Below are 22480 nucleotides of genomic sequence, written 5' to 3'. Positions count from 1 at the left end.
GAGCTAATGTCACCAAATCCAGGGGGAGGCTGGAGGACCAACCGAGTTAACTTATCGGGGCAGAAGGCACAAACATCTGGCCAGTATGTCACTGCTGGTTTGTTAACGATGCTGAAACCAGTGTGAGGCCCTGGACTGGACAATTAGGACAACACCCTCAAGACAGATGTTGGTTTACCTCCGATATATTAGCTTTCCCCTTCCTATGTATGTGGTGTCTCTGTGTGTGTATAGAAGCTAACATTCTCCATTATGATCCATTATTCTGCACAGTTATTTAAATACATATTTAAGTATTCAATGTGAAACAAATTGAATAACGGATCTCAAAAAAAGGAACATGTTTGATTCATGCACCTTTTGTTGTAAATATACTCTAGTTTTGCTCTTTACAGTGTTTGACCATAGTACTTTGTAGTCAGTATGGTTGATGGATTGAAACAGAGCAAAAACATGTTTTTCCTAAGATTTGGGAAGATATAAGTGATGCACTTCTTTATGCTTTGTTTTTTTTTAAGTGTATTTTATATATGCTACATCCTTGGGCTTCATTTTAGCATCCATTTTGGTATGTTAGTACTTACAATGACTTATAATCTAAGTCATAAACATGAAAGCACATGCATGCAGGTATTTATAGAAAATGTGGTGCCAATTATGTAATGCTACAAGGGTTACTTTGCGAGTTGATAGGATTTCCACGAGAACATCTAACTGAGTTTGGGCTTTATCTTTAATGGGGTCAGTTTCTCTTTGTTAAAGCATGTTTGCCTTCACTCTCCGCAAATTCAGTCCGAGCCATTTTCTACTCCCCTTATTACTTCTCTGGGTGAAATGTTATCTTTCAAAGGAACTGATCTCATGTCAAACATATGCCCCACAGTTGTTAGACTTTTACTTCTCATGAAAGGAAACTGAAAACTCTTTTCTTGTGTTTTGTGTTTGATGGACAGCCCAATTTACCTCAGGGTCTGAAACAACATAAAGGTTTTCTAACTCTAAACATTTTTATGTGAGGAACAGAAGAAAAAGTTTGAAAAAAAAAAGCACAAAGGATACTGTTTTCCTTGAATGAGAGTTTAACTGGTTGTAGTCCCAGCTAGTGTCTTTATTGATAAAAGAGTTGGGTGATTATTGAGCAAAATGGTGCGGAAATGAGAGCACAGGCCAAACACCAGAGCAAGTGACATGCCTGAGAAATACTGCTCGAGCCGTACAGAGGCAGCAAAGGGAAGCAAAGAGACTCCCTGCTGGGTGACACAGTCCTGAGTGTGGGCTCCATCTGCACAGTGCTCATCTACACTCATTATGCTGATTAATCACTCTACACCACCCACTTTTAGCTACACGCCAATCACCATTTATCCACATGGACAACTGCACACACGTTCACACATACACATGGAGTGAGGAGATGTGTCTGGATGACTTGGCCATTGCAAAGAGATAGTGCATTTACCATCTTGGTGATGTTAGAGGGAGTGTGTGATTGTGTGTGCTAAAAATAAATAAACAAGGCAACTGACAGCAGAAAGAAAAAATAAAGAACAAAGGATAATTTTAGTTGAACAAAAAACTTAAACCCCATTGTTGTTTATCAACTGTTTAACTGTGATTCTGTTTTTTACTTTGCACAGTTTTGATAACTTGTTGCCACCTGATCTATTTGCACTATATTAAAACATATAAAATTTGCTTTACAACGGAAGATAGAAAATCAATGTTAAAGCTTATAAAGTTTATGGTTTGGTGTGATATACCATACCATACAGTGCTGTGCCTTACTATTAATTATTCCCTGGACATTATTTTGCAAAATCCAGTGAGAAGAAGGCAAGCGTGGAGGAGTTGACAAATGGAAGGAATAGTTAAAATAGAAGGAATCAAGGAAGCGAGAGGTGTTCATAATGCATCTAAAACTCTGTAACTCAATCTTATTATCTGCCGTCTCCGTTGACATGTCTAATGTAATGATTTGTCAGCAGAATGTGGCAGTGTGCTGGCCTTGAAGCACCCTTACAATGTGTCACCCTGGCAGAGCGGATAGATAGGAGTTGATTGGCTCTCCTTATTCTGCATTAAGGCCCATCAACGCCTCGGAGATGATGTACACATTCTTGAATGCTAGCAGACAGACCCTGCTCCCACCATTCATCCAGACTACATATGAATCCTTGCAATTCCACGCCAGTGTGCAAACATCCATACAGTACATGGAAACGGAGACAATGTCAGTTGTCCTCTGTCTTCTGGTGCTTGCACAATTTTGTCATTTATCATCCAACCAGCACATTTATGCACGGTCCAAACACACATATACACACACATACACACACACACACACACACACACACACACACACACACACACACACACATGCAATCTGTCCCTCACTCTCTTAATCTCTCTATCTCATTTGCCCACATTATTCATTGTGCTGGTGGACAGAGGTCACTTTTGTATATCAGGTCAGCCTCATCAAATTCAAAAAGACATCAGAGCCACCCCACAACCTTACCCTGTATAATAATGAGATAAAGAAGACAATGAAAGACAATAATGAACGCTGGCTCGCAGAAAACAGATTGCGCCTCAGAGAGCTTGGCAAAGGTCTGCTTTTAAGGGGGCTGACAGCCTGACAAAGATATTCATTGCTTTTGTTGGCTGGCAACAGAAGAAGCAAGGGCTCATAGTGTAGACATTGTTTGTGCATGAAAGAGTCGGGCACGTGCTCTTTGGGCTTCAGGGCCGTGGTTGCGTTGTGTTTGCATTTAGTTCGGCTCCACAGGACGTCCATCACCTCCAGTTCTTCTTATTGGCACCCTTGTGAAACGCATATTCTCCCTCACTCCCATTGTTTAAATCATGACGTGGCTTTGCACCATGAAGCTTTTGTTATTGACTCTAGTACGATCTCCTCTGGTGTTTTAATTTCTCCAAAATGTCCCTCACAGCCTGGTCACCTCAGGGAGCAGGCTTAAATGACATAATGATGATAGTTGGTCCCATGCCCTTACAGCTCCCGCCAGTGGAACGGAAGGAGGCCAAACAATGGCTAGATTATTAATAAGCACTTGTAAACTTGAATAGTTTATGGTGTAATCAGTTGGTAGAAATGCAGGGGGTTGCCCACAATAGTTTATTTGCAAGGTTGCCATCATAAACAAGCCGAGAGGACACTTACAGAGAGTCTCTGCATTTTTTAATTACTATATAACTTCTGTTATTTTGTTGGTACATGTCATTCCAAGATTTAAATGGTGGGACCCATGGTTGTATTATTTTATTAGGTTGTGGATAAACCAATGCTTTGTGTTTGTCAGCGTTTCACATGCAGTTGAGAAGCAGCGTTTGTTCAGCTGAATGTATTGAAGAGACAAATTTTATCATCAGTTAAAAGATGAGAGCAGTAATGTCAGTGACAATGGGAAAAAAGATCAAATAACATTATATATACCCTTATTGTATTATCAAATATTAACATGTCATTCATCTTTCAAGTGATAGATTATTTGTGGTGTCTTTGCTTATTCAAGGCGTTCTCAGTTAGACTGGTTTTCCTCTGTGATTATCTTTTGTTTACACTGGGCCTTTCTAGCTATTTATTGGAGGACTGCAAATAATACATTACTGTTTGTTTAACATCTGTAAGGACACTTAACACAGGATGACTCCCATCGGTTAAATGCAAACATATTTCTATGGTATTTATGATTCAAAGCAATTTAAAACTCATAGTACGCTGGCCTACAAGAACTACAAAGCATTGCAGGGAAGCCTTTTTTTCTGCTGTGGCAGTGGTCCCTTGAAAATAGTAAATAAGTTCAAGTGGCTGACAATATTGTCATTGTTGTATTACACATACTCTACAATCTCTTAGAGGAATGAGTCCAAAGGCGTTGTTAGGAAGATTTCTCACTTGCAGTAGGAGGGATTAAGTGGTATTGGTTTCCAGGAATTTAGATTAATGCTCAGCGAGTGTACTCACCAAGCTGCAAGCTCTCCAAGCTTCTTCTTTTTCTTTTGTTGAGCCACTTTGTCTTTTTTTGTATGCTTTTCTTGTACAAAATTTTGGCTGAACTGTGATGGTTCCCCAGTTGCTTAATTGGCGCATCTTTGGAAATTGTTCTTTGTGATTACAGTTGACAAAACCTCATATTTCCAACAATACACATATTCTCTTGTAGTGCCCCCAGGCAAATTTAAGTTGTTTTATTTTTAGGTCTAATAAGCTTTTCTACCTCCATCGTGCAAATACAGGCCATGGTAGCTCATGCAGTGTATATATAGTGTAGCAGTTTGCAGAGGCCCTTAGATGTCTAAATGTTGCCCATTTCTTTTTTTAACCAATGTCACATCAAAGCTCATCACTATGGTGACCTAAGTAGATCAGAGCTTAAGTACAACCACACAGGGCTGTATTTAGTGTTGGCAGCCTCAGTTGGCTGCTGAAATTAAAAATTTACATCAAAACACATTTAGTAAACTTAATACAATTCTACTGCAAAGGGTTGCAAATATGTTTCAGATAACTCACATCCAGTCGCTGCCTTCAGGCTCGTCAGAACTTTTCTAGGATTGAGCTGTTTGCAAACAAGGTTTTCCATTTACCCTAATGCATCTATACTAGACATTTATTGTGTTTGATAGCTAATAAATTGTGTGACAGAATAGCTGTGTATTAAAACTATACACATACATTGAACTGAAATTATCTAAATGTGCCCCATGTATCTAAAGTCATTGTGTGATTCATGTGTATTAGGCCTCAATACCAATTCTGGTCCTGCTTCTTGAAAACCTGAATTTAACAAATCATTTGGTATCGATTGTTTGAATGTTTAACATCACATGTTTTAGTATGCAGTGTGAAACCTGGACCTGTGTGATCATGACCTTGATCTGGTCTTAATCCTTTAAAGTCTCGGCCTCGTCTAAGCATGAACTTGTTCTAGTCTTGGTCTTGATTTGATCTCAGGTTGCTTTGTCTCAACCACAACTCCATTAGTTATCCATAACATTGAAAATTTGACTTGGTTCTAATTCAGGACTGTAAGCAGAAGTTGGCTTGAACCACTTCCTTTAAGGTGAAGAGAGACTAAGAGAGAGAATTCCCATAGATAGACGTAGATTGAATATTAATTTCATGCAAAAGACAAGAACTGTTATGTAGGCTGCTGCAGATCAGCTCTTTCTTTATCCCCAACCTTACCCAGCACACACCATGTGATCTAGCTCCTTGAAATAAGGGAGTCATCACTAAATGTTTAAACACGCCCAGTTTTTTTGGCGTGTGTGGTAAGCTAACTCTCGTCAGCAGATGATATGGCCCTTGGGGCTTGTTTTGCGGAATATCAGAGTGGCTTCTTAATGTTTAATGTCTGCCAATGTATTTTATATTACCCCATCTCCTTTTCAAAAGGAAATGCTAATGACTAACACTGCACCACCACTATTCATTTGTAATTAATATTGCCCTATGTTGTGTGCAAATGGACTGGTAAGAATATCAAAGAAGCATAGGGAAGTGTCCGGTGTCTTTTGTATTCAAACACAGCGGGTTTAATGAGTAAGTGTCTGACATGATCTTGAACACTCATTAGATGACATGCCAGGCCTTTTGAGTTAACAGTGGGGAACATTTGTTTTCATTTCTATGATTCAGGATGAGCAGAGGAATATTATTCCTTTAATACATAAAACACAGTTTTGCATATTCTGAGTCAGCACTGAATACATCTCGGTGTCAAATTGATGTAATGTGGTGAAAGAAATATGGTGAAACAGGAACGAGTGTCACAGCTTGTGTCACATTTTTACAGTGAAATTATATCATGTGTGAGAAATATATTTATGTTTCATGTCACCACCTGCTTGAAATTATTTCATCTTCTAAGTCCTTGAGATTTTCATTTCAATATTAATGAAGTGCTGATATACATGTAGAGGAGAAAATAATGCCTTTTATTTTACAGTCCCTCTTCAATCTCTGCAGTGATCTCTGTGCACTTGAGGTGACAAATCTTTGTAAAGACAGTTATACTAAATCATTTTAAATTGTCTTTCTATATATTGTTTTTTTTTTTTTTTTTTTTAGTGTTGCACCCTCGACAAAATTAGTATTTAAGTGTACTTTTTTGTGTGAATGTGTCTCCATTCACTATCATAGTAATACAATTTGTTGACTTAGTACTCTCTTTGTGAAAAAAACAACTGATATTTCAATTCAATATTATGATTAAGATCCCAAGATGATCATTGTGTTTATTTTACATGAGTCGTTCTGACAGCCTATGCAGTAGCTGTCATCGTAAAGCTTAGAGGATTTTTACTTTTTGCCTGTTATGAAACACACTGTAATTTATAGTGATGCCTCTATATGACCTACAAAATCAATCAAGACCACGAGCTACAAGAGTTATCATTTCTATGTTGTTATATATCTGCTTGCAACCACTAGCACTGTGTTCTATTTTATATTGTATTAGTATTATTATGTTCTATATCAGTAAACACTACTCACACATCTACAGGTCAAATTCAGCAGAGTCAAGAGGCACTGTTTGGTCCTCAGTAGTCACCAAAGTCAGCATAAACAGAAAAAAAATTCCTCCTCAGAGCTTTATAGTTGAAGAAAATCCAAGGACATGACAGAACATGCATTTCTGCAGTAGGGATGGGAAGTGTCGGACAATATGTTACAATACAATATGACACAATGTAATTTGATACAATACAAAAAAATAAAAATACAATCTGATATAATATGACACAATACAATACATTACCTTATATGATATCCGCTAAACAACAATATAAAAATACAGTGATTCTGTGATAGTGTATGGGTTGTACGTCAATCATGCAATGACATATTATTTGAATCCTACATCACTGAATTACGGAAGAACACAAAATGTCTCTAAAAAGTGAAGTCCAGGATTCATGTCATTAGTGTCACTGAGTAGTGACGTGGTAAGTCATATTTGAAGGGAAGTCTGTTTTTTATATTTAAATTGAATTATCCATTTGTGGTGCCTGAGAGATGATTATTAAATGAAATGTGTCAAGATTTAGTTAGTCATACCATATTTATCTGAGTGGGCAGATACCAAGGCCAAGAAGGCGAGTCTCAGCCTTTGAACTCCTGCTATATTTACCCTTTCTTCAAATGTGGGAATCTTAATTTGCCTCATTTTTGGCAGTAGGGGACTTGGTTTGCAAGCTCCCCCTGAATGTATGTATGTATTAATGTGTTTGTTTGTATGTTTATTCTACAGTCGCTCATTCTCTAAAGACTTAGGTTGGGAACAGAAAGAGCACCACTTCAAGTCCCATTATGGACTAAGTTTTGAAATCAGGCTGGTAGCTTGGGAGGTGCCATTGATGAGATGCCCCTTGAGCAAGGCACCAAACCCCTAGAAGCCTGGGGCACTCATCACTCACAGCCCTCTCACAGATCCTCACTCTGACATCTCTTGGTGCTTGATCATAAGGTCCTGTTTGTACACCTTTGAGTGTATTTTGGTCTCTCTGTGTGCATGTGGCATGTTTCATCAGAGTGAAAGAAATAATTATCCTCTCAGGGATTAATTAGGTATATGAATTAAAATAATTGAAAAGGGTATATGGCTGTATCCATATTCTGCACTCCTATCATCCTGCAGTCACTACTTTTGTGATAAATGTTTTAGTCACATGCACACACAAATGATACAGCAAAGACACATAACACACCACACCAGTCACATAAAAATGATACTGATCTTCAAACAGCATCTGCCCAAGTGGCTATAACACATTTATAAATGAAGCTTTATGTGATCTGGACAGCAAATCATATACAGCAGTGTGTCAAGAAAAAACTGTGTTACACTGACTCGGTGGTCTCAGAGTAAACAGCATCAGTGTCAGCTTTCGGCTTTGCACCACTTCTCTTCACCTCGCCATGGCAACAACCTTTCCACCAGGTCTCACAGGATTCCTTCGTGCTAGCCTTGCTTGTTATTATTGTTTATCTCTCTTGTCAATCACCCAGATCACCACCGTTCTCATCCATATGCATGGGCCCATCATTACACGTGGTGGCCCATTGGCTGCGGGGTCTAGCAGTGCCCGTGCCAGCCTTTGTTCTCTGCTGTAACAACAGGTGATTGTAGCAGCCTGGCACATCGCTGGGCATCATTTGCATGGTGTAAAAGTGCACATGTGGGGCAAGGCGATAAGTATGGCTGTGCACCGGGCCTGTTGGATTAGAGCTTAAGCAGGAGAAGCGGGGTCTCCCTTGGGCTTAATTGTGGTGTGTTTTGGCACAAGGCACATAACTCTCTTCCCCATCAAATGCTAATTTAACAATGAAATGTGAAATGCATTATGCTGATTTGGTTGGGCTGGGAAAATAAGACAGAGGGGAGGAGAAGTATTGAATAAACAAAGTAAAGGCAGGCAGGGGGAAGACAGTCTCGGCTCTACTTGGTGCAATATCAAATGCGCTTCACAAATTGATGGCTTGGACCCAAGGTGCTACATGTACTTTTCACTGATCATCACTACGCAGCTGATCTCTAGCCACAAGGTCCGGGCCAGGTACTCTGTCCTCAGGTTGAATATTGATTAAAAGCACACACACTCACTCCACACACAAAGACACACACACCCACACACACACGTAGGCAAGTTCATGCACAATACAGCATGAACAGTTAAATTTTTATTAGGTGGAGTCCATGCAGCTTCTCCTCAGGCACACTGGGTGCTATATTTTCTTAACTAAGTTAAAATGTGTTTTCTGTTTTCGCTCTCCAATTCAGCTTCTTTGTTTTCGTGACAGATGGCACATCACTCACAGAGACGCTCTCAGACAGCATCCTCCACAAACAAATTAATTTCTATTACTGTTTTGCATGCTAGCCCTCTCCTTATTTGATTGACAGTCTCATCTTATGCAGATAATGTATGAGGGTGACTGTACTAGACATCGTAAAAGAAGGATATTGGAGAATTTCAACGCAGGAGGGTTTATCACCTTTTTTAACATCTTATCAAGACTGATTTTTAGTGCATTGATGTACATTGATATTGAATAGTCATGTATTTTCCCCTTTAAGTTATTATTTACAAGTTTGGATTTACTCACAAGACTTAGGTATTCCAGCTTTCTGATCCTTTGTTTTGTTTTTCTGCCTTTGTTTCTTTCCTTTGTGTTCGTCTCCATCGAACCAAATTCCCTCTCCCTGCTTATCAGTTTCCTCTTTCTACATGAGCCCTCTATTTGCCTTGTTAATATCCCTCTTAATCCTGCTTCACACCCATCATGCTGAATGTAAGTGCTCAGGTGTGCACACTTAAGAATTCCTCCATATTTCCCTCTAACAGACACATTTAATGTCACAGTAAGTCTGTCAGGTTTACCAGCCCCAACCCTCAAATTAATCCCTCCCCCATCCTCGGTATCTCTCTCCACCTTTCTTCCCCCCTCTCCTTCTCTCTCTGTTTGTGTCCTTCCCTCAGACTGCATTTCTCATTTACTTTAATACGATTTTAGAACCTGTCACACTCAGTTTGTTGCCTGTCAGCCTGTCACTGCAGCTTTTCTCATGGTGCGATTTGAGGTGTTTGTGTGGTTTGGCAAGATGTAGATTGTGTAAGACTACGACAGGCTGTATGACGGATGTTTCATTGTTTCACGTGTTTACCTGTGCGTCGAGATGAGCTGTTTGTTGTCATTCTTTGTTCTTGTGAGTTTTTCTCTAATTACTGAGGTCATGTGTTGAAGAAAACATCTGCTTAAAGTACCTTGAGGAACATTTTTCAGGCTTAAACATGTATCTAAAAATTAAGTGTCTTACATGTTGTGTTAAATAAAACCAACTGGATTTCAAATGATGTTTGTGTGAATTTAAAGATGCAAGAAAAAGATAATCTGTGATGTAGTGTGTTCCTCTCACTACTTTTGCCAACAATAACACAAATAGTCAGCCTTACTTCCACATATTCAGTTTCCTGTTCTGTGGTAGTAACCTTTTTTGAGATGGGTGCCATCTACACCCACAAACTATTGTGCAAAGTTACTTTTCTTCCCTTTTGACTCTTAAGCTTAGTTTGAAAAAGAAACCCTTTTCTTAAAATTCAACATTATGTCTTTTTTGGAGCTGTCAAGTGCTGGTTTCGGGAAGTAAGGCTTGCAGAATGTTGAGCAGTCTCTCTCTCATTTTGTTATTGATTCAAACTGAAGTCTTCACTGATTCACTATGAGCCAGGTAGGGAGCCTGCTGAGGTGTCGTGGCAGGGAGATGGCAGTCCCATGTTGCTCTTCATCACACACAAAACCAAACCAAAACAAAACCAAAAAAAAAACACACCACATGTTTCTCTGTCTCCCAAAATTGAGGAGAAAATCAATTAAAAGGGAGAAAATCACATCTGTCAAGCACATGGCAGACATGGCTCCTTGTCTGCCTTTGTTGTAGTCCTCCCATAGGCCTTGTAGAGAGGAGCACAGTTTACACAGATAATCTTTCAGACGTCGGGTTATTCTCCCCCTCTCCTCCTTTATTTAACCCAGCTTAATAAAGACTTTATTGCTCTGAGGAATGCTGTATCGATTATCGTGTCTGTCTAAGGTTTCTGGCTTTTCTCTATCATTCGAACATTGCTGTTGGGAATATGCTTCACAATGTAGGGGTCATAAAGTGTGTGTGGCATGTTTCATCTGCCTCGAAACAGGCTATTATTCAGCTTGGATGACATCTTTTCCACTCTGCACATCATATCTCTACACACACATACATCACGGTCTTATACTTTCCATAAATCATCCTCAATATGCGAAATACCCCTCACTTTTAAACCTTGAGTATTTTTACCTATACTACATTAGCCCCTGCTGATTTAACAGCATGCATGCTGTAAACTGTACAGTTATTTGTATGCCTAATACCTGCCAAATCTCCCCGTTTTAAAATGTATTAACTTTGCATGGGGAAGCGGGTGCTGCAAAACTGTGAACTTGAATCACTGGAAGCTAACTGACAGCAGCAGAGATCAAAGTATGGAAGTGAAAGCCCTACAGATACTGTCATTCTCTAAAAATGTTAAGTGAACCGTAACTCGCATCTCGTATCACTTTACACTCCACACTTACTTCACATGGGCTTCCAGGTCTTTAGTTATAACAAGTTTATTTAAGGCTATGTAGCTGTAGGCAAATATGTATTATCACCATTTCCTAATAACTTTGTGTGTGTGTGTGTGTGTGTGTGAGAGAGTGTGTGAGAGAGTGTGTGAGTGCGTGCGTGTGTGCGTTCGTGCGTTATGAGGCAGTTTCAGGTTAACATGAGGTGAAAAATAGTGTTAAGTTCTCAGAGTCTTTGAATGGGTCATTCTATACTGAACAGTTGGTTATGCAAATTTGAATTCCAACAAGGTGAAACAAGACCCCTCAGCGACTTCATGATGCACTCATCAGCTTTGCTGTCATTACCCACATTGCAGGACAGGATCTTGCTGCACTGTTCCCTGTCAGAGATGGTTGTGGCCCAATAGGTCCTCAGGCTGCTCTCACACCTGTGCCTCCTAACTGTCATTACTTGTCAACTCTTTAGACTATCCTGAGTTAGATACTGATGGTTTTGCCGCAATTTTGAATGATGACGAAAAATGTGATCTTTGCCACTGTGTCAATAGGCAGATGCGAAATGTCCACTGATTGATTGTATATGATGTCTGTGATCATATTGCCCCGATGTCCCTGTTTTTTGTTGAGATTGAATCACCATTGTTATAGTGTTTGGACCAATCACTTTCAAATATTTAACACAGCCTGGTAATACATTAAAAAGTCAGATCATCAGGTCAATTAATTAAGCACAGTTGACAGTGGTGTCCTAATCTGTCTCAGAATAGAATAGCAACCAGCACTTTTTTCTTCTGTCATGACTATCCTTTAAATTGAAACATTACACATTTTGACAGGCAGGCATGGATTTAGCATTCACTTAAATTGTGTTCCTGCATGTGTTATTGGACCCTCGTTGTCTCTGCTGAGCATTAATTGATTCAGATTTGTCAGACTTAGCTTGTGGTTGATTGACAGTTGAAACACATATTTAATGATCACATCTAGGATTTTCAAAAATACAGCAGTTCTTGGGAGCAAAAAAGAAAAAAAAAAAAAATTTGCATAAAAATATACACTACTGGAACTTTGAAAAGCTTTTGAACTGCTAAAGCGTAGGAATAATAAATGTAGATGTGAAATGACATGTTGGGGCCACTGAAATACAAAGACCCTGGTCTCATTTATAAAATAAAAGGAAAAATAGTTACAGTCGAGGCAAATAGTCACAGTTAAAGAACATAAAGCAGACTGTTTCTGATAATGCTTTTAATCATGACATATTTGCCGATTAACATAAATGCATTAGCTTTAGATACAATAATGTCGATCAATGGTACTACAGTGTGATCATTTAACACCCACAAACAGTGTTGTGCTCTAAATTTACCATGGCATAGGTCTTTTTTAATTAGTCATTTCTAGGGGTGCATTAGTACACAAAAACAATGGTTCGGTATGTACCTGGGTTTTGAAGTCCAGAAATGGAAACAGGTGCAACGCATACAATATATTTTCCTTTACAGGGACTTACAAAGTCTTCCCTTTTGCTCATTGTCCTAAGTGCAGCTTTGACAATTCAGGCTTGTAGAGCTGGTTAGATGTATCCTTTGTAACATTTTAAATGAAGCTTAATAAACAAATATACAAATAAAATACATGGGACCAAAACTTAATTAAAAAATAGAATAATTTTGCAACCTATAATACCACAAGTATCCCCTAAATAAAAATAAATACATAAATAAATTACACAAAATATATGTATTATTTGTTCATCCGTCAGTCTTGAGCAGATGCCTCTGAAAGTGATGCACAGAAGTTGCATTCGCTGGTTTACAAAGGGCTGATAGGACTTTATTGCTGAAATGCAGACAAGAAGGAATTTTATGTCGCGGCTCAATCAACTTTAACGTGAGTTTAAATCCTGTGTTCTGCTGCTATAAAAGCCCCACTGGCATTTGTTGTGGTTCTGGCCTGCTCAGAATTACCAGCTAAAGGCTGTTTGTATTTCAAAAGGAGCTGCATTTCCACTGCAGTGTTGTTGTTTTTTTTCCAATGTTGAAGTAATATTTTCGTTCATGTGGTGGCGTTTAAAATGCGTTAACAAGTTAGATGTGTTGTCAGAAAATTACCCAATCACTACTGAACAACTTTGGCACAAAACTATTGTCTTATTTACTTGTCTTTGTCTATTGATGTATTTTACTTGGAAACTAAAGTGTTCCTAAACAGGATACCTAAATAATAGCAGGAGATCCTCAAACCCTTTCCTCTCGTTAGCCACAAGGGGCTAAGCATGCTGTGTGCGGTGTGCTCCTATCTCTGAGGCAGTGGGATGTCAAGTTTAAAGTACCTTTTGTTGAGACCAGTATGCATCAAAAAGTTCTATACTGAACCTGTGTGGTACAAATACATGTACCTTTACATTCCAAGTCATTCATTCCTTTCACAAATTTGACTTTCAGCATCTGTTTTGCTTGTAGTCCTCGGTTAGGAGAGACTAAACACAATTTCTGACATTTCAGCCTGAATAATCAAATCTTCTTTTGGGTTTTTGGTAGATTTTTATGTCTTGACAAGAGTTCTGATACATAGCTCCTCCATATCCTTCCCGCTCTGTAAATGAATGTGTGCTGTTGTAAGCATACTTCCAGTAATCTCTCCTGACTGCTGTGTGTGTCTGGTGGCCTGCGGTGAGGAGTCTGGCCCAGCATCATCACAAAGTCTCCCACATTGCCTCACATATGGTGCAGCCTTTGTGTCAATTGGACTCTGTGGGGTTTCTAATAATTAACAAGATGACAGACGAATGAAATGACAAGCTCAAGGTGGATTGGATTCTTTATTATCTAGCCGACTGGGTTGTGTGTTCAATGGTATTCAAATGTAGCATTTAGACACATTAAATCTACTCCTGATGATTTCTACAAAAGCCTGCACTTTGGAAATGGTCAGCCCAATGAAAAAGTATTGGTTTGTAGTGTGTATGTCTATTAAATTCAGCATGTTTACGTCTCCAACTAGTATTAAGAGCTTTTAATAGGATGATAGAGAGGGGGACATACAGTACTGGAACTGAGCTGAAAGATATTCACCAACAAAGACACAGACAAGGCCAAACCAAACTCATTCAAATAAGAAATGATACTTTTTTAATGTCTGCACTTAATTTTCAGTTTTATTTAGACAGTTATTCAGCCTCTGAGATTTATTTTCTAACTTTGCAAAGCAGATTAATTGGCCAGATCCCATGTCTGTCATCAGCCTGATCCATCTTACACAGCTTCAGGTTGATACACTTGTCACCAGTAAGAGGGAGACAGAACCATTCAACACTTATTAGGAGAAAGAGGGAGTAGCTATGGGCGTGGTTTGGTGGAGAAGCGACCTCATGCCTGTAAACGATGGCAGCCTGTGAAGAGAGTAGTGTGGATGCAGGTGTAGTGCAGGCAATTTTATTGGAACTTGACAACATTTATTTATTACAAGAAGAGCAAAAGCCCTTAATTTGTACATTTTCCTTGCAAGAATGGCAATAATCTAATTTTGACAATCGTGTTCTGTCATTCCAAAACACCATCGACATGGTGTAACCCAGATGGATGTGAAATTCATCTCATGCCATGGGTGTGTGAAGTAGTCTGTGGTGTCAGGTTACATATTTTTCTGTTAGAATAAAATTATCAACAAGTCTGCCAAGGTTTTTAAGAAGCTATGTGACCACATAAGTCAACAGTTGACCTATATTAATGTGCAAAAAAGTTAAAAAAGCCTTTTTTGTTCAGTGTTCGGTCAGATTTTTTGTTTTCTTTAGAAAGAGCCATAAAGTACACAAACAGCATAAAGCAGGAGTTTCTCTATGAAATGCCAGGAGTGGTTTGTTAGCAGTATTAGCCGTGTGTTGAATACAGTATGTATTGCTTTAAACTAAAAGAGGACAAAAAAGGAAAACCATGTGCACAGTCATCATTTAACTCCAATATAAATCCTTTCTTACGAATCCAATTACACAAATGTTTCTTATATCATCAACAATCCCCTCTTCTTCTGCTGATATGATCAAAAGGCTTCATTATCATGGCACCACTCCTTGCCGCAGAACCCTAATTGGAGCTTCAGCAAAAGCAAGCAACATTTGATATAATGGCTCTTTCCAAAACAGGAAAGCCAGGCGTGGACGATGGCTTACTTTTTATACTGCTGAAATCCCCAAGAGAAGGACAGAGATGTCATCATTAGAGGGCAGAAGATGCTGGCTGAGATCCCTGTTGTAGGTCTCTATGTTGGTCAGAATGCAAGTGGCCCAGTAGCAGTGTTTCCTCCCTGTGTTCACCGTGTAGTTTTCCATTTGTCCACGTGACTCTGCGCCAGTCTGCTCCCGATGAATACATTTGGGGAGCTAATGAGGAAAGAAGCTTTGTGAAGAAAGTGGAAAAGGGCACCTCTTCTTCTTCTTCTCCTCTGAGAAAAAGACGGAAAAGTCGCTGTGGTCAATTTTATTAACTTGCCTGACCTTCACACAAACAATTAACATTTACACAAAACACAGCCCCTCCCATTATTGCCCTCATCTCCATCTTAATCTTCAACCCCAACACCAGCAGCACATTTTTTTTCTTTAAAATCTAACTAGAAAAATAGCAAATTAATTGCAATCCCTTTGCATGTACTTTCTAGACAACTGCAAGGTGATGTGTATTATATGCAGTAGAAGGTCAGTTATCTGAAGGTCCCTGACACATCGGGTAATTGGCCGAGGGCCACCACTGTCACTGTAAAAAGCCAACAATGAGCAGTGATTATGTGACCTTATCTGCTTATCCTCCCACCGGACAAATGACTAACCTATATGCATTCACATAGGAATCTAGTCTAATTAAGATACGTGAGTTATGACATGTTTTCTTTGTCAGTGTTAATTCTTCCATTAGACTGTACAATAAGATGGATAACAAAACAGCTGCCCAAAAGTGAAACTAAAGATTTGGAATTCACAATACTGTCTGGCTGCAGTATAGGTCATAAAGTCTAATTCCTCCAAAGTAACACATGGGACATGGGTCAAATCATAAATTGACATATCATAGCATCTTGTAGCATATCCTAGTGTGGCAGAGGAACAGTTGGATGAAGGCTGTGTCTGGTTAACTTAACTGGAAACCATTTGACATTTACTCACAGACTCTGTGATACGGTGTCAATCTGTGTGAAACACATTTTTTGCGATTGTTACTATTTTTTTTTCCTACCTGAAGACTAGTCGGCTAGTCAGAATTTGAATTGATTTTTAAACAATGATCAAACTAGTGGCTTCTGAATTTCTCTTATGATTACTATCATTAAGTTTAGCATTCATCCTGCTGATACAAGTCAGTGCATCTAAGTGATAAGTCTGAAGTAGTCTTTTCAATGCTAAAAATGGGGTATAACGCCATGATAAACAGCTCGTTACCAGTTGCGGTTCTAGACCAATTTTACTGGGGTGGGGGCCAAGCGGCAACCTCCAGTCTAAAAATATGAGTCAATGCGGAAGTGTTAAAAGCTGCAGTTCATCGAGGATCTGCTTGAGGCTGGCTCCGGAAGTACCAGAAGTCACATACACATGAATGGGAAAAGACGATCTTTGCAGCATTAATAAACATGTTTACAGCCTGGTACAAAAGACGAGTGTAGTCTGAATAGCTAATTTCTCGACGTCCTCTCACTGTGAGGGGGGTGAATTTTTTTCTAATTCGGCAGTTTCGAAGATATTGAGATTACCAGTTTTCCAATGAGAGGCACAGCTGCCTGTGGGAACACTGCAGCTGTTGGCTAGGAGGCTCAAAGCCCACCTCTATACGTCACACTGGCTCGACAGAAGCAATATGGCTGCCGCAGCCGATTGGTCTCAAAACAGCTCTTCAGAAACAGATGGGTGACGTCACGGATACTACGTCCATATTTTTTACAGTCTATGGTGGGGGCGCACAGGGGGGTCCAGGTTCAGTTTTACAGGGGCACTGGCCCCTGTTGGCCCCTCCCCAGAACCGCCACTGCTTGTTTCGTTCTGTGCACCGGAGTAGCAAAGTCTAGGAAGAACAGTGAGAGGAAATGTGAAAAATAACATCTAACGCTGCTCAAAGACAATTCCTACTGTCAAACTCTTGCTCCAAATGTGCAATATGCCAGTGCCCATCATGAGAGGTATTTTGGCATCACTTTTGTACAGTGGGAGGAGGTGGAGATGAGGTGTCCTTCTTTATTTACACTCTTTTTTCCAACAAATTCATTAGTATGCTAATGTATAACAGGCCTTATATGCTGTTCTTGTTTATTCCATAGCAAAATAATTTTATATCTGAACTGTCTCAAAGAGATAAACTGTGTTAAAAGAAAAAAAAGTTTTTAAATAAAAGCGAGTGTGTGAAGAACAGGAGCACACACAGCAGCTCTGCTTGTATGAACTGTATTGTCTCCCCTCTGTGTGAACTACCCTGTCTTCCTTGTCTGTGAGGTGATTTTTATCCTGACATTGACAGAAAATGAGATTTGCATTAACACTCGCCCTGTGTCTGTTTGTGTGGGTGTGTGTGTGTGTGTTTGTCTTCTGTGTGCCTCCGTGTTTGTGTGTGCTCTCTCGTTTGTAGAACCTGATAAAGAACCTGCCAGAGCAGAAAGAGCTGAGTGCGCTGGCGGAACTAAAGGGTGAATATGAGGAGCTGGTGGAGTCGGAGCAGTTTGGCATTGTGGTGAGTATAATTTCCTGGTGACTACTGAATCGCCCCGAGAGAACACACAGTATGCACAATCATACTCCCAGCCTGCTGCAGTCAAACACTTGCAAGCATGCACAGTTGAGAAATTCAATTTTTTATTCATTACTCACTCTTTGTGTCCCAGTGTAGCTCACGCACTCTCTCTCTCTCACACACACACACACATACACACACACACACACACACACACACACACACACACACACACTCTGTACTTTAACACTTGTGTCTGACTTTCTCCTGCATTGTTTCATGCACATTTTTAGTGGGGTCTGATTTGGACAGTCTTTTAGCAAGGGACAAAAAAAATGTACTATTTAGATGGTTACTTCCCAAGTGTGACAGTTATATTAAATTAAAAACATCTAACAATATAAAGGGCATATTAAATTTAAAAAAAAGTCAATATTTTGTAAGTCAACTTCCAAATGACAGAGGCAATGATTTTTAAAAGCAGCGTTGACTTGATTGAAGAACGGCTCAGGCATTTTTGATTAGGAGTCAGCATCAAGAATTCACTGAATGCCATTTTCTGACATCGACTGTCAATGATGTCTCATGATAAAATCATACCCTAAGGCTATGAATCCTGTCTGTAATAAAGTTCTTTGAAAAGTTCTATATTTTTCCAGCAATAGAATAAATGATGCTGTGGATAACATAGCTGGAGGATGGTTTTCAGAAGTTCTTATTTTTTAAAGACCTCTGAAAAACCAAGTCGTACAAAAAAAAAAGATCACCAATGTTGAGCAAATAATACATCGGTATATAAGGAAGTAATCATCCAAACCGGGTGTTTAATCTGGTTCTTTTTCATTTACATGATTAAGTTTTGAAAATAATATCAACCATTCACCAATCATGTTTTAGTCCTCAACTTAACTCTTTATACCCAGCACTCTTTTTCTCATGTACGGCCAGACAATGATATATATATGTGTAAATGATGCCCAGATAGTGTGACCTATTTCTTGGTTAAAATAAGTTAATAGTTATTGAAATATTGTACATATACACTGAGATGTTAAATGCTTGATGTTTTGTACAAGACTTAAGAGGAGTCAAAATGTACATTTATTTTTAGTTTTTTAGCTGGAAGTATTGCCTTTATTTGACCTATCATTGATCTGAGTTGCCAGCCCTTAAAGACTTTTGCTGCTTTTTCCTTAATTGACATGATTCCCACCCTTGCCTCCCTAGTATAATTAATATACTGTCCTTGTGATGTGTTGCTCATATTCAAAGGAAGAGAGTTTGTGACAGAAGTAAGTTCTCCAAAAAGCACACTAACTGAAATGCATTTAATTTAACTTCCTTTTTCCACTCATGGTACAAAGTTTTTATCATAGTATTTATTAACAAAATTCTGTTTCTGGAAAGGAGCAGAGACGAAAAATCTTAAAATGAAAACAGCTGAATTTGACACAGTAAAACTGAGACACAACACAAAACTGAGCATGAGATTATAAACCAGCAAATACAAACAATAAGGCACAATGTAGGACCACGATGCGACGATACGACTGAAAATGCTAAGTCATACCAAGTGGCTAGCTTACAGCTGGGCTAGCTAACGACTGACTATTTTCAAAGTTTTTAAACAAACCTTTTTGTGCCTGTGCCTCTTACATCAAATAAGTCTCAACCAATAGTATTACACACAAATAGTGTCTAAGGCAACTGTTGGAAGATATTTTAAAAGAAGCAGTGGCAGTCTGTTGTATTTGACACTCCGGAGATTCAGTGTTATGGCACAGTTGGGGCGGGGCATCCCTGTGGGGGAAACAGTCCTTTCCTACAGCCTACAATTCTGTGAATTCACAGATTTTAACCTCTACTGCTAACGAGCTTTCATTCCCTATGTTTAGATACTGTCAATTGAAAAGGAAATACAGAGAAATAAACTAAACAGAATATGATCAGATTGTTGTCCATATATATAAAAGATTGGACAAACGATCCAACTCAATGGGCCGAAGTGTCATTCCCAGATAACCTTTTCTACCAGGTTAAATCACCTGGTTAAAGACAGTATTACATTTGCTACAGATATGATGAATTCAATTTGTTGTTGGAAGATGGTAACTGTAGCTATTGGCTCTAAAGGAAATTACTCCCTCTAAAACTAATGCTAGTAAATAACCAATGGGAGGTAGTATTATAAACAAAGCTCAACTAACCAATTTAGAATACGCCTTACAAAGGATGGAACAAAGCCTGCCACTGGAACGTGATTCAGTGTAGGAAGCTGTTACATAGCTGGCCTTTTCACCTGTTCCACAGCACCCTCTGTTCTTCCTGAATCCCTTCATGGTATAGAAGGTGACTGCGAATGCTGAGCTTTACTGTACATCAATTGAACGAGAAGGGGAGCAGATCATCAAGCTGTTCTGACCTTTCCACTTAGTTACAGCTGTAATTACTTTTTAATTAAGTGCTCTTGCCATCCATTTACCAAGTGAATACCCAGCACTTATTCAACTGTACAAGGAGCCGTTATCTTTAAAACTTAACTTTAACACCAGATCACAGACTAACATTACGCAGTTTTATAAAAGAAATGTTCAATTAGACCCAAGGGTCGCAGATGTGCTCCATCTCCCCAGCTATTCTTTTTATCCGTTGAAAGCTTTTCTGTGCCTGTGTCTTTTAGGAGATGTAATGAAGCAGGGGGTGGCAGTTTCCCTTGTGATCTCACCAACTTTGTGATCATATACCTCCCCACTGATGAAGTAGCTCCTCAATGCAGAGCTATTTAGCTCCCCTGGGAAATAAGCCATGTTCAAGCTTTTCTCTGCCAGAGCTGTCACTAACGTGCTGGCATTCATTGTGATATCTCCTTATTGTATACAAATCAATTCAAGTGAGGGAGAAGTGTTTGTGCCAATATGTGTATGTGTGTGTGTGTGTGTGTGTGTGTGTGTGTGTGTATGTGTGTGTGTGTGTGTGTGTGTGTGTGTGTGTGTGTGTGTGTGTGTGTGTGTGTGTGAGTGTGAGTGTGCGCGTGCGTGCGTGCGTGCGTGCGTGCGTGCGTGCGTGAGTACGTGTCTATGCATATGCGTGTGTGCAAGGACTTAAAGTGGGTGGGATTGTTGGTGTGGGAGAAGAGGAGGGTTGTTTGACAGACAACTTGCCCATACACATGAATAAATTTGAGCAGTAATGAAACATTATGGGCTGGATCTGAAGATTGCCTTCAAGCACCGGATTATGCAGCAATCTGCAGAATTTGTCTGTGGTTGCTGTTTTGCCACATATCTTACAGCCAAAACTCTATTTGTTTTAACTCCCTCCCTTTTCATTGCTCTCATTTTTGTCGGCCTTCTGTAATTCCACTCCCAGGCCCGCAAGTATTGATTGAGACTGTTATATTATTTATGACAAATCTGTTAAATGGGGTATTCCTTTTCTCCATATGAAAGTCACGAGGGAGGCTGGAAAGAGGTTAGTCCCATTTGTGAAAGAGGCTAGTTGATAAGTGCATTTAAACTAGTTGCAGCGCCGCGGTAATTACACTGGAGAGTCAACAAAACAGTGATGGCAAGGCTGTGTATTCATGTAGCATCTCTTTTCTGTGTCTGTTTTCTAATCCATTACGGAGTGATTTAGAAAGCACATTCTGTGCAAACATAAACTCAATGATCTTTGTAGAGGGACCCATTTTAACCCATTGTGAACGAGCACTTTTAAAGCAAAATTTGTTTTAACAGGCAGAGTGCTTTAGTAGGACCAGAGCTGTTGGAAACCAGCCGTCTACCTCGACTTGATTTGCCAAGATGAAGATGTATCACTTAATAATAATAATAATAATAATAATAATAATAATAATAATAATAATAAGCAAAATAAAGTTTATTGATATAACATTTTCTCAAAACAGGTGTTACAAAGTGCTTTACATCATTAAAACATTACAGTAATGAATAAATCAAGCCAGGGAGACTTATTGCGCCTACGAAGAACAACTTTAAGCAACAGCCGAGTAAAACAGTAAAACAGGAACAACTGTTTTTAATTAAGTAAAACATAAAAAAAAGAAAAACAACAACAACAGTAGGCTAATAACATTAAAAACAGCAAAACAATTAATAACAATGTTGAATAAAATGTCCAGGCTGGTAGGGTCACAGTAATCAAGATACATTTTCTAGATATATATCCATACCTATACCTGAAACTCAAATTCTGAAATATTTTAGACATATAGCAGAGATTTGAAAAGCAGAATGCCTGTAATGAGCGCCATTATATGCACATGTACAGAGCTTTGTTGTGCCTTAATGCATTAGAAATAATCACACCTAATTTTCATCCAAAATAGCTTTTTTATTTAATTTGCACAGTTTAAGTGGTTTCTTTAGATAATGGACTGATGTACTTTCAGCATTAAGGCATAGTTTATTGGTAAGAATAAAGTTTCAGTAGAAGTTATGCATGGGGACATTGTGAGCCGCTCAAAAAATAATTTGAAGGTCTTTGTAAGTACAAAAACAACAAAAGAGAAGTAGCACACTGCTTTTGTTCTTCATTGTCATTAATTAACCAGCAGCTGTTTCCTTGTTAATTTAAGTAGTGGCTACAAACGTGGCCATGTTGGCCCTTTGCC

At 39.0% G+C, this 22480-nt stretch overlaps 1 protein-coding gene across 1 annotated transcript in view; it reads left to right on the top strand.

The window, feature by feature from the left end:
- Positions 1 to 22480, top strand: part of diaph2 (diaphanous-related formin 2) — a 376472-nt gene that overhangs the window by 256429 nt on the left and 97563 nt on the right. The window contains exon 24 of the mRNA XM_034690901.1: positions 17746 to 17847. Coding sequence (XP_034546792.1) covers positions 17746 to 17847 — 102 coding nt within the window. The remainder of the gene's footprint in view (positions 1 to 17745; positions 17848 to 22480) is intronic.

The sequence above is a fragment of the Notolabrus celidotus genome, chromosome 8, assembly GCF_009762535.1.
Source record: "Notolabrus celidotus isolate fNotCel1 chromosome 8, fNotCel1.pri, whole genome shotgun sequence".
Classification (NCBI taxonomy): Eukaryota; Metazoa; Chordata; class Actinopteri; order Labriformes; family Labridae; genus Notolabrus; species Notolabrus celidotus.
Note: the sequence above shows the minus strand (reverse complement) of the source record. Positions and strands in the feature narration are given on the sequence as shown.